We start from the raw sequence: 15,376 nt of genomic DNA, 5'->3' as shown, positions 1-15,376 counted from the left end.
AGTGACGGGGGGGGGGGTGAGTGACGAGGGGGGGCGGTGAGTGACGAGGAGGGGGGGGGTGAGTGACGAGGGGGGGGAGGGGGGAGTGATTGGGGGGGGAGGGGGGAGTGATTGGGGGGGGAGGGGGGAGTGATTGGGGGGGGAGGGGGGAGTGATTGGGGGGGGAGGGGGGAGTGATTGGGGGGGGAGGGGGGAGTGATTGGGGGGGGGGGAGTGATTGGGGGGGGAGGAGGGGGGAGTGATTGGGGAGGGGTGAGTGACGGGGGAGGGGTGAGTGACGGGGGAGGGGTGAGTGACGGGGGGGGGTGAGTGACGAGGGGGGGGGGGGGTGAGTGACGAGGGGGGGGGGGTGAGTGACGAGGGGGGGGGGGTGAGTGACGGGGGGGGGGGTGAGTGACGAGGGGGGGGGGCGGTGAGGGAGAGCCTGGGCGGGAGGGGAATGCCGCCGCTCCCGCCGATGCAGCGCGGGGTGTTGTGCCCGGGGCCCGGGGCCGCCCTTACCTGGTGGCCGCTCTGTAAAGCAGCGCTCCCGCGGCGCACACTCCGACCCCCAGCCCGCCCGCCGCTGCCGCCCCGGGCAGCGACCCCAGCGCGCGGCCCGCCGCCTCCATCGTTAGCCCGGCCCGGCCCGCACTGCGTCACCGCGCGGGCCCCGCCCCCTGGCACTGCGTCACCGCGCAGCCCCGCCCCCGGACCCGGCGTCACCGCGCAGCCCCAGCCCCAGCCCTACCCCCCGGGCCCTGCCTGTCAATCACCGCGAGGCCCCGCCCTCAGACTGACGCTCGCTGCATTCTCCCGCCTGCCCCGCCCACTCTGTCCAGGTCCCATTCACATTGTGAGCATTTAGTGGGAGGGCCTTGGGCCAACTTCCCCTCTCATGGTCAGCTCCAGTCCCCCCCCACCCTTTACCCCTACACCCCCCCACCCCCCCACCCCCCCATACCCCCTTCACTCCCCAACCCCCTTCACCCCCCCATACCCCCCTTCACCCCCCATACTACCTTCACACCCCCCATACCCCCCTTCACACCCCATACCCCCTTCACACCCCATACCCCCTTCACACACCCCTTTACCCCCCATACCCCTTCACTTCCCACCCCCCTTTACCCCCCATACCCCCTTCACTCCCCACCCCCCTTTACCCCCCAATACCACCTTCACTCCCCACCCCCCTTTACCCCCCATACCCCCTTCACTCCCCACCCCCTTTACCCCCCAATACCCCCCTTCACCCCCCACACCCCCCTTCACTCCCCAACCCCCTTCACCCCCCCCATACCCCCCTTCACTCCACACCCCCCTTTACCCCCCATACCCCCCTTCACCTCCCATACTCCCCGCCAGCCGAGCGTTTCCCTCCATCCACCCTTTCACCATCCTAAACCCCTCAATCCACTCAACCCTCGATATTACAGAGATCACACACCTCATCATCTGACTCCAGCACAAGGAAAGATGGATTAAAAAGAGACATCACTATCATGGAATTGTAATTTTAAAGAAGCTAAACCAAAGAGAGAATTGCAAATGCAGTGCGTTTTTTTTAATTGTCCGTGGGGCAACGCTGGCCACGCCGGCATTTATTGCCCATCCCTAATTGCCCCTCGAGAAGGTGGTGGTGAGCCGCCTTCTTGAACCGCTGCAGTCCGTGTGGTGCTCCCACAGTGCTGTTAGGGAGGGAGTTCCAGGATTGTGAGCCAGCGACGATGCAACCGATATATTTCCAAGTCGGGATGGTGTGTGACTGGGGGGGGAACTTGGAGGCGATGGTGTTCACAACACACAGCGGGCCCTGAGCAGCGGGACAACAAACAAGTGTTACCTTGCAGTTGCTGAAGGGACCTCGCGCCAGCCCGCTTCTATGCCAGGCTGAAAGGACTCCACACCAGCCCACGCCTGTGGTCGCACACCAGCTGTTCATTGTGCTGACAGATCCTGGGGGACGTCAAACCGGCCGAAGGGACTCCGGGCCGGCGTTGAACCAGCCGAAGGGACCGAGACGGTAACGTTCAACCCAACGTCTTAAACTCCTAACCAACTTTTAATCAATTTTTAAACTTTTAATCAACTTTTAAACTGTTTAAACAATTTGGGAGAACTTTTAAAACTTACATTTTAGACTTTTAATCAAAATACTTTTAAACATCTATTATTGATCTACATCTTTGACTTTTTAACAACTCTTAGAAACTTTTTAAACAAATTGTGAATTTTCATCAACTTTTAACTTTTAAAATAACTTTGGAAGTGACCTTCCTAATGCCTGCCCCCAACCAAGCCTCGGGCCATCTACCACCAGTGGCGCTACTCGGCGCTGAGCTTGCGGCCAACTCTTCGCCGTAGGCAATTAGGCTTATACAGCAGTGCCTGGTCTCCAGTCGCCTTGGACCCCCTTGCCACTGGACCAAGACCTTGCTCAGCTAAGCCCCGTGTGGTAACCGGTGAGCAACGACCACCCCACGCTAAAAGAACTCACGCACAGGCATCCGTCAGTATGAAGTTCAGGACCTGGAACGTCAGGACCCTCATGGACAATCCCAACAGCGACAGGCCAGAACGCCGCACCGCCATAGTTGCCCGGGAACTCAGAGGTTTTGACATTGACATCGCCGCCCTAAGCGAGACTCGGCGGGCAGGGGAAGGCCAGTTGAAGGAACATGGTGGAAGGTACACCTTCTTCTGGAAAGGGAAACCAGAGGCAGAACGCCGCCTTCATGGAGTTGGCTTTGCCGTCAAGAATGAGCTGGTCGACCGCCTCAAAGACTCCCCCTGCGGGGTTAACGAACGCCTCATGACTCTTCGTATTACCCTATCCCGGAACTAATGCGCCATAGTCATCAGTACGTACGCCCCAACACTCGATGCAACGGATGAGGCTAAAGAGGGTTTTTATTCCAACCTCGAGACATCCCTGTCCCGCGACCCCACGGGCGACAAATTGATCCTCCTGGGTGATTTTAATGCCAGGGTCAGCAAAGACACAGCCCTCTGGGGAGGCGTGATTGGCAGAGAAAGCCAACTCCAGCGGTACCCTACTCCTGACAAAATGTCTAGAACATGAACTCCTCATCACCAACACCCTGTTCTGCCAGAGGGACAAATACAAGGCATCGTGGCAACACCCTCGTTCCAAACACTGGCACCTGCTCGACGATGTCATCGTCCGAGCCAGTGATCGCAAGGATGTGCGCATCACCCGCGCCATGACAGAAGCTGACGACTGCTGGATGGACCACCGCCTAATCCGATCCATTATCAACATCAACATTGCCCCAAAGGACAGCAGAAGCAGTGCCACAAAAAAGTTAATGCCGGGGCACTTAGAGACTCAGCTAAGAGAGCCCTATACAGCCAGCGCCTCACAGCCAATCTGGCGTGCCTTGAGATGCTGAATGCCCACAGCGCTTGGTCTGCCCTCCAGGCCTCTATAACCAATGCCTGTGAAGAGTCACTTGGTCACTCAACCAGAAGACATCAGGACTGGTTTGATGAAAATGATCAGGACATCAAAGAACTAGTAGATCGCAAGCGCAAAGCATTTCTGAGCCTCAAGCAACAACCCAACTCGGGAGCTGCAAAACAACATTACAGACGGCTCAAGACTCAGATCCAACAAAAAACCTGGGACCTAAAGAACAGGTGGTGGATGGAGAAAGCACAGGAGATACAACAACTGGCCAACAGCCATGATATGCGAGGATTCTTCACTGCAGTCAAGGCCACCTACGGTCCAAACTCCCAAGGCCCCACCCCACTCCTGGCCAAGAACGAGGAAACACTCATCAAGGACACAGAGGCTGTCAGGGCCTGATGAAGGGAGCACTTTGAAGATCTCCTCAATCGAGACTCTGCCTATGACTTGAGTGTTCTTGACTCCATCCCGCAGCGACCCGCCACCACCTCAGTGAATCCCCTACGTTGCACGCGGGAGGAAAAGTCATAAAACAGCTCAAGAATAACAAGGCTATGGGTGCGGATGGAATCCCTGCTGAGGTGCTCAATTATGTCGTAGAGCTGCTGTTGGATACATGACCTCATCTCTCTCATCTGGAGCGAGGAGAGCATGCCGGGAGATCTCAGAGATGCAGTGATTGTGATCATTTTTTAAAAAGAGGACAAGTCCGACTGCGGCAATTATAGGGCAATCTCCCTGCTATCAGCCACTGGGAAAGTTGTCGCTCGAGTTCTCCTCAATCGTCTTCTCCCTGTGGCCGAGGAGCTCCTCCCGGAGTCACAGTGCGGATTTCGTCCCCTAGGGGGCACAACGGACATGATCTTTGCAGCGCAACAGCTGCAGGAAAAATGCAGGGAGCAGCGCCAGCCCTTATACGTGGCCTTTATCGATCTTACAAAGGCCTTTGACACTGTCAACCATGAGCGTCCTCCTCTGTTTTGGATGCCCCCAAAAGTTTGTCAACATCCTTCGCCTGCTTCACGTTGACATGCAGGCCGTGATCCTTACCAACGGATCCATTACAGACCCAATCCACGTCCGGACCGGGGTCAAACAGGGCTGCGTCATCGCTCCAACCCTCTTCTCAATCCTCCTCGCCGCCATGCTCCACCTCACAGGCAACAAGCTCCCCGCTGGAGTGGAACTAAACTATAGAACCAGTGGGAAGCTGTTTAACCTACTCCGCCTCCAGGCCAGGTCCAAGATCACCCCAACCTCTGTCGTTGAACTGCAGTATGCGGACGACGCCTGCGTCTGCGCACATTCAGAGGCTGAACTCCAGGATATAGTCAATGTATTCACCGAGGCATATGAAAGCATGGGCCTTACGCTTAACATCCGTAAGACAAAGGTCCTTCACTAGCTTATCACCGCTGCACAGTATTGCCCTTCAGTCATCAAGATCTACAGCGCGGTCCTCGATAACGTGGACCACTTCCCAAATCTCGGAACCTCTTATCAACAAAGGCAGACATTGATGCGGAGATTCATCATCGCCTCCAGTGCGTCAGTGCAGCCTTCGGCCATCTGAGGAAAAGGCCCTCAAGTCTACCACCAAGTTCATGGTCTACAGGGCTGTAGTAATACCCACCCTCCTGTATGGATCTGAGGCATGGACGATGTATAGAAGGCACCTCAAGTCGCTGGAGAAATATCACCAACGATGTCTCCGCAAGATCCTGCAAATCCCCTGGGAGGACAGGCGCACCAACATCAGTGTCCTCGACCAGGCTGACACCCCACTATTGAAGCACTGACCACACTCAATCAGCTTCACAGGGTAGGCCACATGGTTCGCATGCCAGATACGAGACTCCCTAAGCAAATGCTTTATGCAGAGCTCCTTCATGGTAAATGAGCCAAAGGTGGGCAGCGGAAACATTACAAGGACACCCTCAAAGCCTCCCTGGTAAAGTGCGACATCACCACTGACACCTGGGAGACCCTGGCCGAAGACCACCCGGGGTGGAGAAAATGCATCCGGGAGGGCGTAGAGCTCTTTGAGTCTCGACACAAGGAGCATGAAGAGACCAAGCGCAGGCAGCGGAAGGAGCACGCGGCAAACCAGCCCCACCGACCCCTTCCCCCGACGAATGTCTGTCCCACCTGTAACAGGGTCAGTGGCTCTCGTATCGGACTGTTCAGCCATCAAAGAACTCACTTTGGGAGTGGAAGCAAGTCTTCCTCAATTCCGAGGGACTGCCTATGATGATGGTGGTGTTCCTATGCGCCTGCTGCCCTTGTCCTTCTAGATGGTGGAGGTCACAGGTTTGGGAACTGAGGACAAAATCTACAAATAAGCAAGACCTATTGTGCAGAAAATGCTGAAACTACCCAGCAAGCAAGGCAGCATCTGTAAAGAAAGGAAAATATCAAATGTTTCAGGTGAAGCTTTTCATGTACGTATTACCATTAAACAGCTTATAAGACGGACCATAGTGAAGTCGAGGGTGGGAAAGCGAGTACATACACAAGGACAGGTTAAATTGGTTGTGAGGTGAAGAGAAGATGGCTGCCTGTCATAACGGCAGGGGCCAGATAATGCATCACCGACTGGCTGGAAGCGAAGTCAGCCAGGATGGTGCACATGCGTGAACAGGAACCTTTCTCCCGGGTTGCCAGCAGCAGTACCCGGGAGACCAATTGCCAAATTCCGGTAGAATCCCAGGCAATCCCGGAGAATCCCGAGCACTCCGGGAGGTTTGGGAACCCTCAGAAGCAGGTTAGTCGTGGCTCAGTGGGCAGCACCCTCGCCTTCTGAGTCAAAAGGTCGTGGGTTCAAGTCCAAGTCCAGAGACTTGAGCACAAAAATCCAGGCTGTCACTCCCAGTGCGGTGCTGAGCGAGTGCTGCACTGTTGGAGATGCTGTTGTTCGGATGAGATGTTAAACCGAGGCCCCGTCTGCTCTCTCAATAGACGTAAAAGATCCCATGGCACTCTTTTGAAGAAGAAGAGTTATCCCCGGTGTCCTGGCTAATATTTATCCCTCAATCATCATCAGTAAAAACAGATTATCTGGTCATCATCACATTGCTGCTTGTGGGAGCTTGCTGTGCACAAATTGGCTGCCACGTTTCCCATAGTACAACAGTGACTACACTCCAAAAATTGGCTGTAAAATGGCCTTGGAATGTCCCACGGTCGTGAATGACTCTATATAAATGCAAGTCTTTCTTTCTTTATCAAACTCTCAGAGTAAATGTATTTCGATTGCGTTTCAGCTGAATATTATTCATTGTCAGACAGCTGTAAATACTTCAGTGGCTCGGTCTCATTACTCTCATACTTTCAAGGGCAGGTCCAAAGTTAATCCAATCTGGGCCCCGGCCACCAGGTGGGGCTGCCGAGCAGATGTTGCCCTTTCCCTGCAGGTGTTGGGAAGTCAGTGAGCGCCTTGCTCACACACCTGGAAACCTCCTAGTGGCCAGGTGAGGAAGTGAGTGGGACTGGAATGTTTGCCCAGCAATCAAAAAATAAAAATTAACAGGAAAAAAATAGAGGGAATGAGAATGGCTGGTCAGAGGCTGAGAAAAATGTAGTGCTTTGTATGTAATAGCACAGAAGAGTTGCTCTGTCTTCGTCCAGCTGGCTGGGACTGCACTCACCTGGTTCCATTCTTAGCTATCTAATCGTAGCCAGAGAATCACCTGCAACAGCTTCTCTTCCTGTCCCAGCATCGTTACCTCTGGTGTCCCCAAGGATCTATCCTTGGCCCCCCTCCTATTTCTCATCGACATGCTGCCCCTTGGCGACATCTCCCAAAAACACAGCGTCAGTTTCCACATGTATGCTGATGATATAGAAACATAGAAAATAGGTGCAGGAGTCGGCCATTCGGCCCTTCGAGCCTGCACCACCATTCAATATGATCGTGGCTGATCATGCAACTTCAGTACCCCATTCCTGCTTTCTCTCCATACCCCTTGATCATTTTAGCCGTAAGGGCCACATCTAACTCCCATCTCTACCTCAGTTCTACCTCATCACCATTTCTCTCGACCCCTCCACAGTCTCTAAATTGTCAGACTGCTTGCCTGACATCCAGTACTGGATGAGCAAAAACTTTCTCCAATTGAATTTTGGGAAGACAGAAATTGTTTTCGGTCCCCGCCACAAACTGCGTTCCCGAGCCACTGACTCTATCGCTCTCCCCAACTTCTGTCCGAGATTGAACCAGACTGTTCGCAACCTTAGTATCATATTTGACCCTGAAATGAGCTTTCAACCACATATCCGCGGCATAACTAAGACCACCTATTTCCATCTCCATGACGTGGTCAGTCTCCACCCTTGCCTCAGCTCATCCGCTGCAGAAACCCTCATCCATGCCTTTGTTACCTCTAGACTTGACTATTCCAACGCACTCCTGGCTGGCCTCCCACATTCTACCCTGTGTAAACTAGAGGTGATCCAAAACTCGGCTGCCCGTGTCCTAACTCGCACCAAGTCCCGTTCATCCATCACCCGCTGTGCTCGCTGACCTACATTGGCTCCCGGTTAAGCAATGCTTCAATTTCAAAATTTTCATCCTTGTTTTCAAATCCCTCCATGGCCCTCGCCCCCTCCCCATCTCTGTAATCTCCTCCAGCCCCACAACCCCCCCAAATGCCTGCGCTCCTCTAATTCTGCCCTCTTGAACATCCCTGATTATAATCGCTCCACCATTGATGGCCGTGCCTTCAGCTACCTGGACCCCAAGCTCTGGAACTCCCTCCCTAAACCTCTCCGCCTCTCTACCTCTCTTTCCACCTTCAAGACGCTCCTTAAAACCTACCTCTTTGACCAAGCTTTTGGTCACCTGCCCTAATTTCTACTTAGACTACTCGGTGTCAATTGTTTTATCTCATAGCACACCTGTGAAGTGCCTTGGGACGTTTCACTATGTTAAAGGCGCTATATAAACACACATTGTTGTTGTTCACTTATCAGACTCAGTTTAATTTGGAAAACTCCCACCAAGGTCTTTTTTCTGCAAATATTTTAAAATTTAAACTTAACACCACTCCTTCTCAGAGATCTGGATGCTGTGTCTCTGCTTCATTAAGCCGCAGGAAACAAATTACTAAAAGATGTCGATAACTTGTGCAGTGAATTGCTGCTCTGTGCGAGTAACTGGCGCGACATCATATTTTGCAACAGCAGGAACTGGGTGATTGTTGAGCTTTTCCTCTTGTACCCTTCATGTGCAGTGAATTATTTTATGAACTGCAAACATAAGAACATAAGAAATAGGATCAGGAGTCGGTCATTCAGCCCCTCGAGCCTGCTCTGCCATTTAATAAGATCATGGCTGATCTTCGACCTCAACTCCACTTTCCTGCACTGTCCCCATATTCCTTGATTCCCTTAATATTCAAAAATCTATCGCTCTCGGTCTTGAATATACCCAATGACTGAGCCGCCACAGCCCTCTGGGGTAGAGAATTCCAGAGATTCATAATCCTCTGAGTGAAGAAGTTTCTCCTCGTCTCAGTCCTAACTGGCCGACCCCTTATTCTCGTTCATAAATTGAGTCAGGTGCTCCTGAGAGGCTGGGATTAAGGAGCATTGTTGGGGCTCCCTGGAGAATCCGTCAAACTCTGACAGACGACTAAAGAAAGTGAAACAATCGATTGCCATACATGGACACTTGACCAGAAAATCACACACACAGTTGTTCAGTCTATCCAGTGCCTTGTGATTCTTCATCTTACCACAGATGAATATCCTTTACTTGCAGATAAAGCAGTAACTGATCTAATTTCTTGCAAATTTTTCATGGTCCATTTCTCCCACACTAGGTGGCAATCATTCCATGATTCCATGACTGAAAATATGAAAGTTATTCGGCTCATGTTTTTTTAAAGATTATAATTCTCACTGATTAGGTACGAATCATTTCAGTATATCTTGCTTATGGATTCCTTTATTACTTAAACATTTCTTCTCCCCACTAAGTCCTTTTTTGAGCATTCCCCTGAATAACAACTTGTATTTATATAGCACCTTTAACGTAGTAAAACGCCCCAAGCGTTTCACAGGAGTAGGGAACGGGCAGGGAAGTGGAGTTGAGACCAAGATCAGATTAGCCAAGATCTTATTAAATGGCGGAGCAGGTTCGAGGGGCCAAATCCTGCTCCTATTTCTTATGTTCTTATCCTATCCGACAAATATTTGACACCGAGCCACACAAGAAGAAATTACGGCAGGCTTGGTCACAGAGGTCGGTTTTAAGGCTCGCCTTGAAGGAGGAGAGGTGGAGAGGGTTTAGGCAGGGAGAGAAAAATGTGTTCGAAGTCGGTTGGCAGTGGTTTGGGGACAGACCATAGTGGCTTGTTTCACTGCCCTGGGGGAACCTTGAACATTCTGAGGAAATATAAAGGGCACAGGTCCAGCAAAACGGGTCTTTTTTCTGAGCTATGCCTTTTAAGCAAGAAAAAAAACCATCAACACAAAATGCTTTTGAATTTTCATTTTTTAAATGTTCTTAAAATGTTTGTTTGGAGGGAGCAAAATGTGTCGGAATAAACTCAGAATGTGACCAAATCAGAGCCAAGTACAAAAAACTATTCTCAAATCATTAATTGGCATAATGTGACTACTGCAATAATCCCACGAGTACTATAGATCTTCTCCTACAAGTGTCTGCTGGCTGATGTGTGGCTTTCCTGCCCAGAGAAACAGGACAGAGCAAGCAGCAGCCTTACAGGAAATGGACAGACGTCCATTGAAACAAACACAAGTTAGAAATAGCAGAAAGATATCAATGAACTGGGCAAATGGAATTCAATCTGGAGTTCAGAAGGATGAGGGGTGATCTTATAGAAACATTTAAAATAATGAAAGGGATAGACAAGATAGAGACAGAGAGGTTGTTTCCACTGGTCGGGGAAACTAGAACTAGGGGGCACTAGAACTAGGGGGCACAGCCTCAAAATACGGGGGAGCCAATTTAAAACCGAGTTGAGAAGGAATTTCTTCTCCCAGAGAGTTGTGAATCTGTGGAATTCTCTGCCCAAGGAAGCAGTTGAGGCTAGCTCATTGAATGTATTCAAGTCACGGATAGATAGATTTTTAACCAATAAGGGAATTAAGGGTTACGGTAAGGGGAGCGACCTGTCAAAAGCCCAGCGGGAGATCGAGAGCCAGCGGCAGTTGGTGAGAGGGGAGCGACCTGTCAAAAGCCCAGCGGGAGATCGAGAGCCAGCGGCAGTTGGTGAGAGGGGAGCGACCTGTCAAAAGCCCAGCGGGAGATCGAGAGCCAGCGTACCGGTGCAGCTACAGCGGGAGAGAAAGCAAACTAGAAGTAGAAAGTAATCAAAAAGTGACGTCACAGCCAATGTGGTAAGTGATTGGCTGGTGATTGGTGAGTAGCTTTTCTTTTCTTTTTATTGTTATTACCAATTTAAGGGTATCTAAGGTTAAGACATGGCAGGAGAGCTCGGCCATGTGATATGCTCCTCCTGTACCATGTGGGAACTCGGGGACACTTCCGGTGTCCCTGGGCGCTACGTGTGTGGGAAGTGTATCCGCCTCGAGCTCTTGACGGTCCGCGTTGCGGAATTGTAGCTGAGGGTGGATTCACTCTGGAGCATCCACGATGCTGAGAATGACGTGAGTATCACGTGTAGTGAGTTGGTCTTACCGCAGGAGAAGGGTCCACAGCCAGATAGGGAATGGAAGACCAGCAGGAAGAGCAGTGCAAGAAAGATAGTGCAGAGATCCCCTGTGGTCATCCCCCTGCAAAACAGATACACTGCTTTGAGTACTGTTGGGGAGGATGACTCATCAGGGGAGGGCAGCAGCAGCCAAGTTCATGGCACCGTAGGTGGCTCTGCTGCAAAGGAGGGCAGGAAAAAGAGTGGGAGCGCGATAGTGATAGGGGATTCGATGGTGAGGGGAATAGATAGGCGTTTCTGCGGACGCAACCGAGACTCCAGGATGGTATGTTGCCTCCCTGGTGCAAGGGTCAAGGATGTCTCGGAGCGGGTGCAGGACATTCTGAAATGGGAGGGAGAACAGCCAGTTGTCATGGTGCACATTGGTACCAACGACATAGATAAAAAAAAGGGATGAGGTCCTACGAAAAGAATTTAAGGAGCTAGGAGCTAAATTAAAAAGTAGGACCTCAAAAGTAGTAATCTCGGGATTGCTACCAGTGCCACGTGCTAGTCAGAGTAGGAATCGCAGGATAGCGCAGATGAATACATGGCTTGAGCAGTGGTGCAGCAGGGAGGGATTCAAATTCTTGGGGCATTGGAACCGGTTCTGGGGGAGGTGGGACCAGTACAAACCGGACGGTCTGCACCTGGGCAGGTCCGGAACCAATGTCCTAGGGGGAGTGTTTGCTAGTGCTGTTGGGGAGGAGTTAAACTAATATTGCAGGGGGATGGGAACCTATACAGGGAGACAGAGGGAGACAAAAATGAGGCAAAAGCAAAAGACAGAAAGGAGATGAGGAAAAGTGGAGGGCAGAGAAACCCAAGGCAAAGAACAAAAAGGGCCACTGTACAGCAAAATTCTAGAAGGACAAAGGGTGTTAAAAAAGCAAGCCTGAAGGCTTTGTGTCTTAATGCAAGGAGTATCCGCAATAAGGTGGATGAATTAACTGTGCAAATAGATGTTAACAAATATGATGTGATTGGGATTACGGAGACGTGGCTCCAGGATGATCAGGGCTGGGAACTCAACATCCAAGGGTATTCAACATTCAGGAAGGATAGAATAAAAGGAAAAGGAGGTGGGGTAGCATTGCTGGTTAAAGAGGAGATTAATGCAATAGTTAGGAAAGACATTAGCTTGGATGATGTGGAATCTATATGGGTAGAGCTGCAGAACACTAAAGGGCAAAAATCGTTAGTGGGAGTTGTGTACAGACCTCCAAACAGTAGTAGTGATATTGGGGAGGGCATCAAACAGGAAATTAGGAGTGCATGCAATAAAGGTGCAGCAGTTATAATGGGTGACTTTAATATGCACATAGATTGGGCTAGCCAAACTGGAGGAGGATTTCCTGGAATGCATAAGGGATGGTTTTCTAGACCAATATGTCGAGGAACCAACTAGGGGGGAGGCCATCTTAGACTGGGTGTTGTGTAATGAGAGAGGATTAATTAGCAATCTCATTGTGCTAGGCCCCTTGGGGAGGAGTGACCATAATATGGTGGAATTCTGCATTAGGATGGAGAATGAAACAGTTAATTCAGAGACCATGGTCCAGAACTTAAAGAAGGGTAACTTTGAAGGTATGAGGCATGAATTGGCTAAGATAGATTGGCTAATGATACTTAAGGGGTTGACTGTGGATGGGCAATGGCAGACATTTAGAGACCGCATGGATGAATTACAACAATTGTACATTCCTGTCTGGCGTAAAAATAAAAAAGGGAAGGTGGCTCAACCGTGGCTATCTAGGGAAATCAGGGATAGTATTAAAGCCAAGGAAATGGCATACAAATTGGCCAGAAATAGCAGCGAACCTGGGGACTGGGAGAAATTTAGAACTCAGCAGAGGAGGACAAAGGGTTTGATTAGGGCAGGGAAAATGGAGTACGAGAAGAAGCTTGCAGGGAACATTAAGGCGGATTGCAAAAGTTTCTATAGGTATGTAAAGAGAAAAAGGTTAGTAAAGACAAACGTAGGTCCCCTGCAGTCAGAATCAGGGGAAGTCATAACGGGGAACAAAGAAATGGCAGACCAATTGAACAAGTACTTTGGTTCAGTATTCACTAAGGAGGACACAAACAACCTTCCGGATATAAAAGTGGTCAGAGGGTCTATTAAGGAGGAGGAACTGAGGGAAATCTTTATTAGTCGGGAAATTGTGTTGGGGAAATTGATGGGATTGAAGGCCGATAAATCCCCAGGGCCTGATGGACTGCATCCCAGAGTACTTAAGGAGGTGGCCTTGGAAATAGCGGATGCATTGACAGTCATTTTCCAACATTCCATTGACTCTGGATCAGTTCCTATCGAGTGGAGGGTAGCCAATGTAACCCCACTTTTTAAAAAAGGAGGGAGAGAGAAAGCAGGGAATTATAGACCGGTCAGCCTGACCTCAGTAGTGGGTAAAATGATGGAATCAATTATTAAGGATGTCATAGCAGCGCATTTGGAAAATGGTGACATGATAGGTCCAAGTCAGCATGGATTTGTGAAAGGGAGATCATGCTTGACAAATCTGGAATTTTTTGAGGATGTTTCCAATAAAGTGGACAAAGGAGTACCAGTTGATGTGGTATATTTGGACTTTCAGAAGGCTTTCGACAAGGTCCCACACAGGAGATTAATGTGCAAAGTTAAAGCACATGGGATTGGGGGTAGTGTGCTGACGTGGATTGAGAACTGGTTGTCAGACAGGAAGCAAAGAGTAGGAGTAAATGGGTACTTTTCGGAATGGCAGGCAGTGACTAGTGGGGTACCGCAGGGTTCTGTGCTGGGGCCCCAGCTGTTTACATTGTACATTAATGATTTAGACGAGGGGATTAAATGTAGTATCTCCAAATTTGCGGATGACACTAAGTTGGGTGGCAGTGTGAGCTGCGAGGAGGATGCTATGAGGCTACAGAGTGACTTGGATAGGTTAGGTGAGTGGGCAAATGCGTGGCAGATGAAGTATAATGTGGATAAATGTGAGGTTATCCACTTTGGTGGTAAAAACAGAGAGACAGACTATTATCTGAATGGTGACAGATTAGGAAAAGGGAAGGTGCAACGAGACCTGGGTGTCATGGTACATCAGTCATTGAAGGTTGGCATGCAGGTACAGCAGGCGGTTAAGAAAGCAAATGGCATGTTGGCCTTCATAGCGAGGGGATTTGAGTACAGGGGCAGGGAGGTGTTGCTACAGTTGTACAGGGCCTTGGTGAGGCCACACCTGGAGTATTGTGTACAGTTTTGGTCTCCTAACTTGAGGAAGGACATTCTTGCTATTGAGGGAGTGCAGCGAAGGTTCACCAGACTGATTCCCGGGATGGTGGGACTGACCTATCAAGAAAGACTGGATCAACTGGGCTTGTATTCACTGGAGTTCAGAAGAGTGAGAGGGGACCTCATAGAAACGTTTAAAATTCTGACGGGTTTGGACAGGTTGGATGCAGGAAGAATGTTCCCAATGTTGGGGAAGTCCAGAACCAGGGGTCACAGTCTGAGGATAAGGGGGAAGCCATTTAGGACCGAGATAAGGAGAAACTTCTTCACCCAGAGAGTGGTGAACCTGTGGAATTCTCTACCACAGGAAGTAGTTGAGGCCAATTCACTAAATATATTCAAAAGGGAGTTAGATGAAGTCCTTACTACTCGGGGGATCAAGGGGTATGGCGTGAAAGCAGGAAGTGGGTACTGAAGTTTCATGTTCAGCCATGAACTCATTGAATGGCGGTGCAGGCTAGAAGGGCTGAATGGCCTGTTCCTGCACCTATTTTCTATGTTTCTATGAGTCCACGGCCAGATCAGCCATGATCTTATTGAATGGCGGAGCAGGCTCGAGGGGTTAGATGGCCAACTCCTGTTCCTAATTCTTATGTTCTTATGTTTGGGGAGGGCTAACAAGGCAGGGAAATACACATTAAATGGTAGGACACTGAGAACTGTAGAGGGACAGACAGACCTTGGAGTGCATGTCCACAGATCCCTGACGGTAGCAGGCCAAGTTGATAAGGTGGTTAAGACGACATACGTAATACTTGCCTTTATTAGCCAAGGCATGGAATACAAGAGCAGGGAGGTACCTGGATGTGCACTTGAAGTGCCGTAACCTACAAGGCTACAGACCAAGAGGGGTAAAGTGGGATTAGGCTGGATAGCTCTCTGTCGGCCGGCACCGACACGATGGGACAAAATGGCCTCCTTCCATGCTGTAAATTTCTATGATTCTAATAGCAAGATGTCCATGCGGTATCCTTGTGCAACACGACATACTTTGTAAACACCATAAAATAG

The 15,376-nt window shown here is 50.3% G+C and overlaps 1 protein-coding gene across 5 annotated transcripts in view; it reads right to left on the bottom strand.

Moving 5' to 3' along the window:
• The window catches only part of tmem201 (transmembrane protein 201), a 218,079-nt gene extending 217,458 nt beyond the window's left edge, over window positions 1-621 (bottom strand). For 4 of the 5 annotated variants that reach the window (XR_011587647.1, XM_070860511.1, XM_070860514.1 and 1 more), the window contains exon 1: window positions 502-621. Coding sequence is in view for 3 of the 5 variants with exons in the window: in XM_070860511.1 (XP_070716612.1) it covers window positions 502-611 (110 nt within the window). In the remaining 2 variants the exon portion in view is untranslated. The remainder of the gene's footprint in view (window positions 1-501) is intronic. The other variant, XM_070860512.1, reaches the window with a different exon arrangement.
• Between the last annotated feature and the right edge of the window lie 14,755 nt (window positions 622-15,376).

This window comes from Pristiophorus japonicus, chromosome 18, assembly GCF_044704955.1.
Source record: "Pristiophorus japonicus isolate sPriJap1 chromosome 18, sPriJap1.hap1, whole genome shotgun sequence".
Classification (NCBI taxonomy): Eukaryota; Metazoa; Chordata; class Chondrichthyes; family Pristiophoridae; genus Pristiophorus; species Pristiophorus japonicus.
The sequence above is the reverse complement of the archived record's forward strand: the minus strand, read 5'-3'. Positions and strand labels throughout refer to the sequence as shown.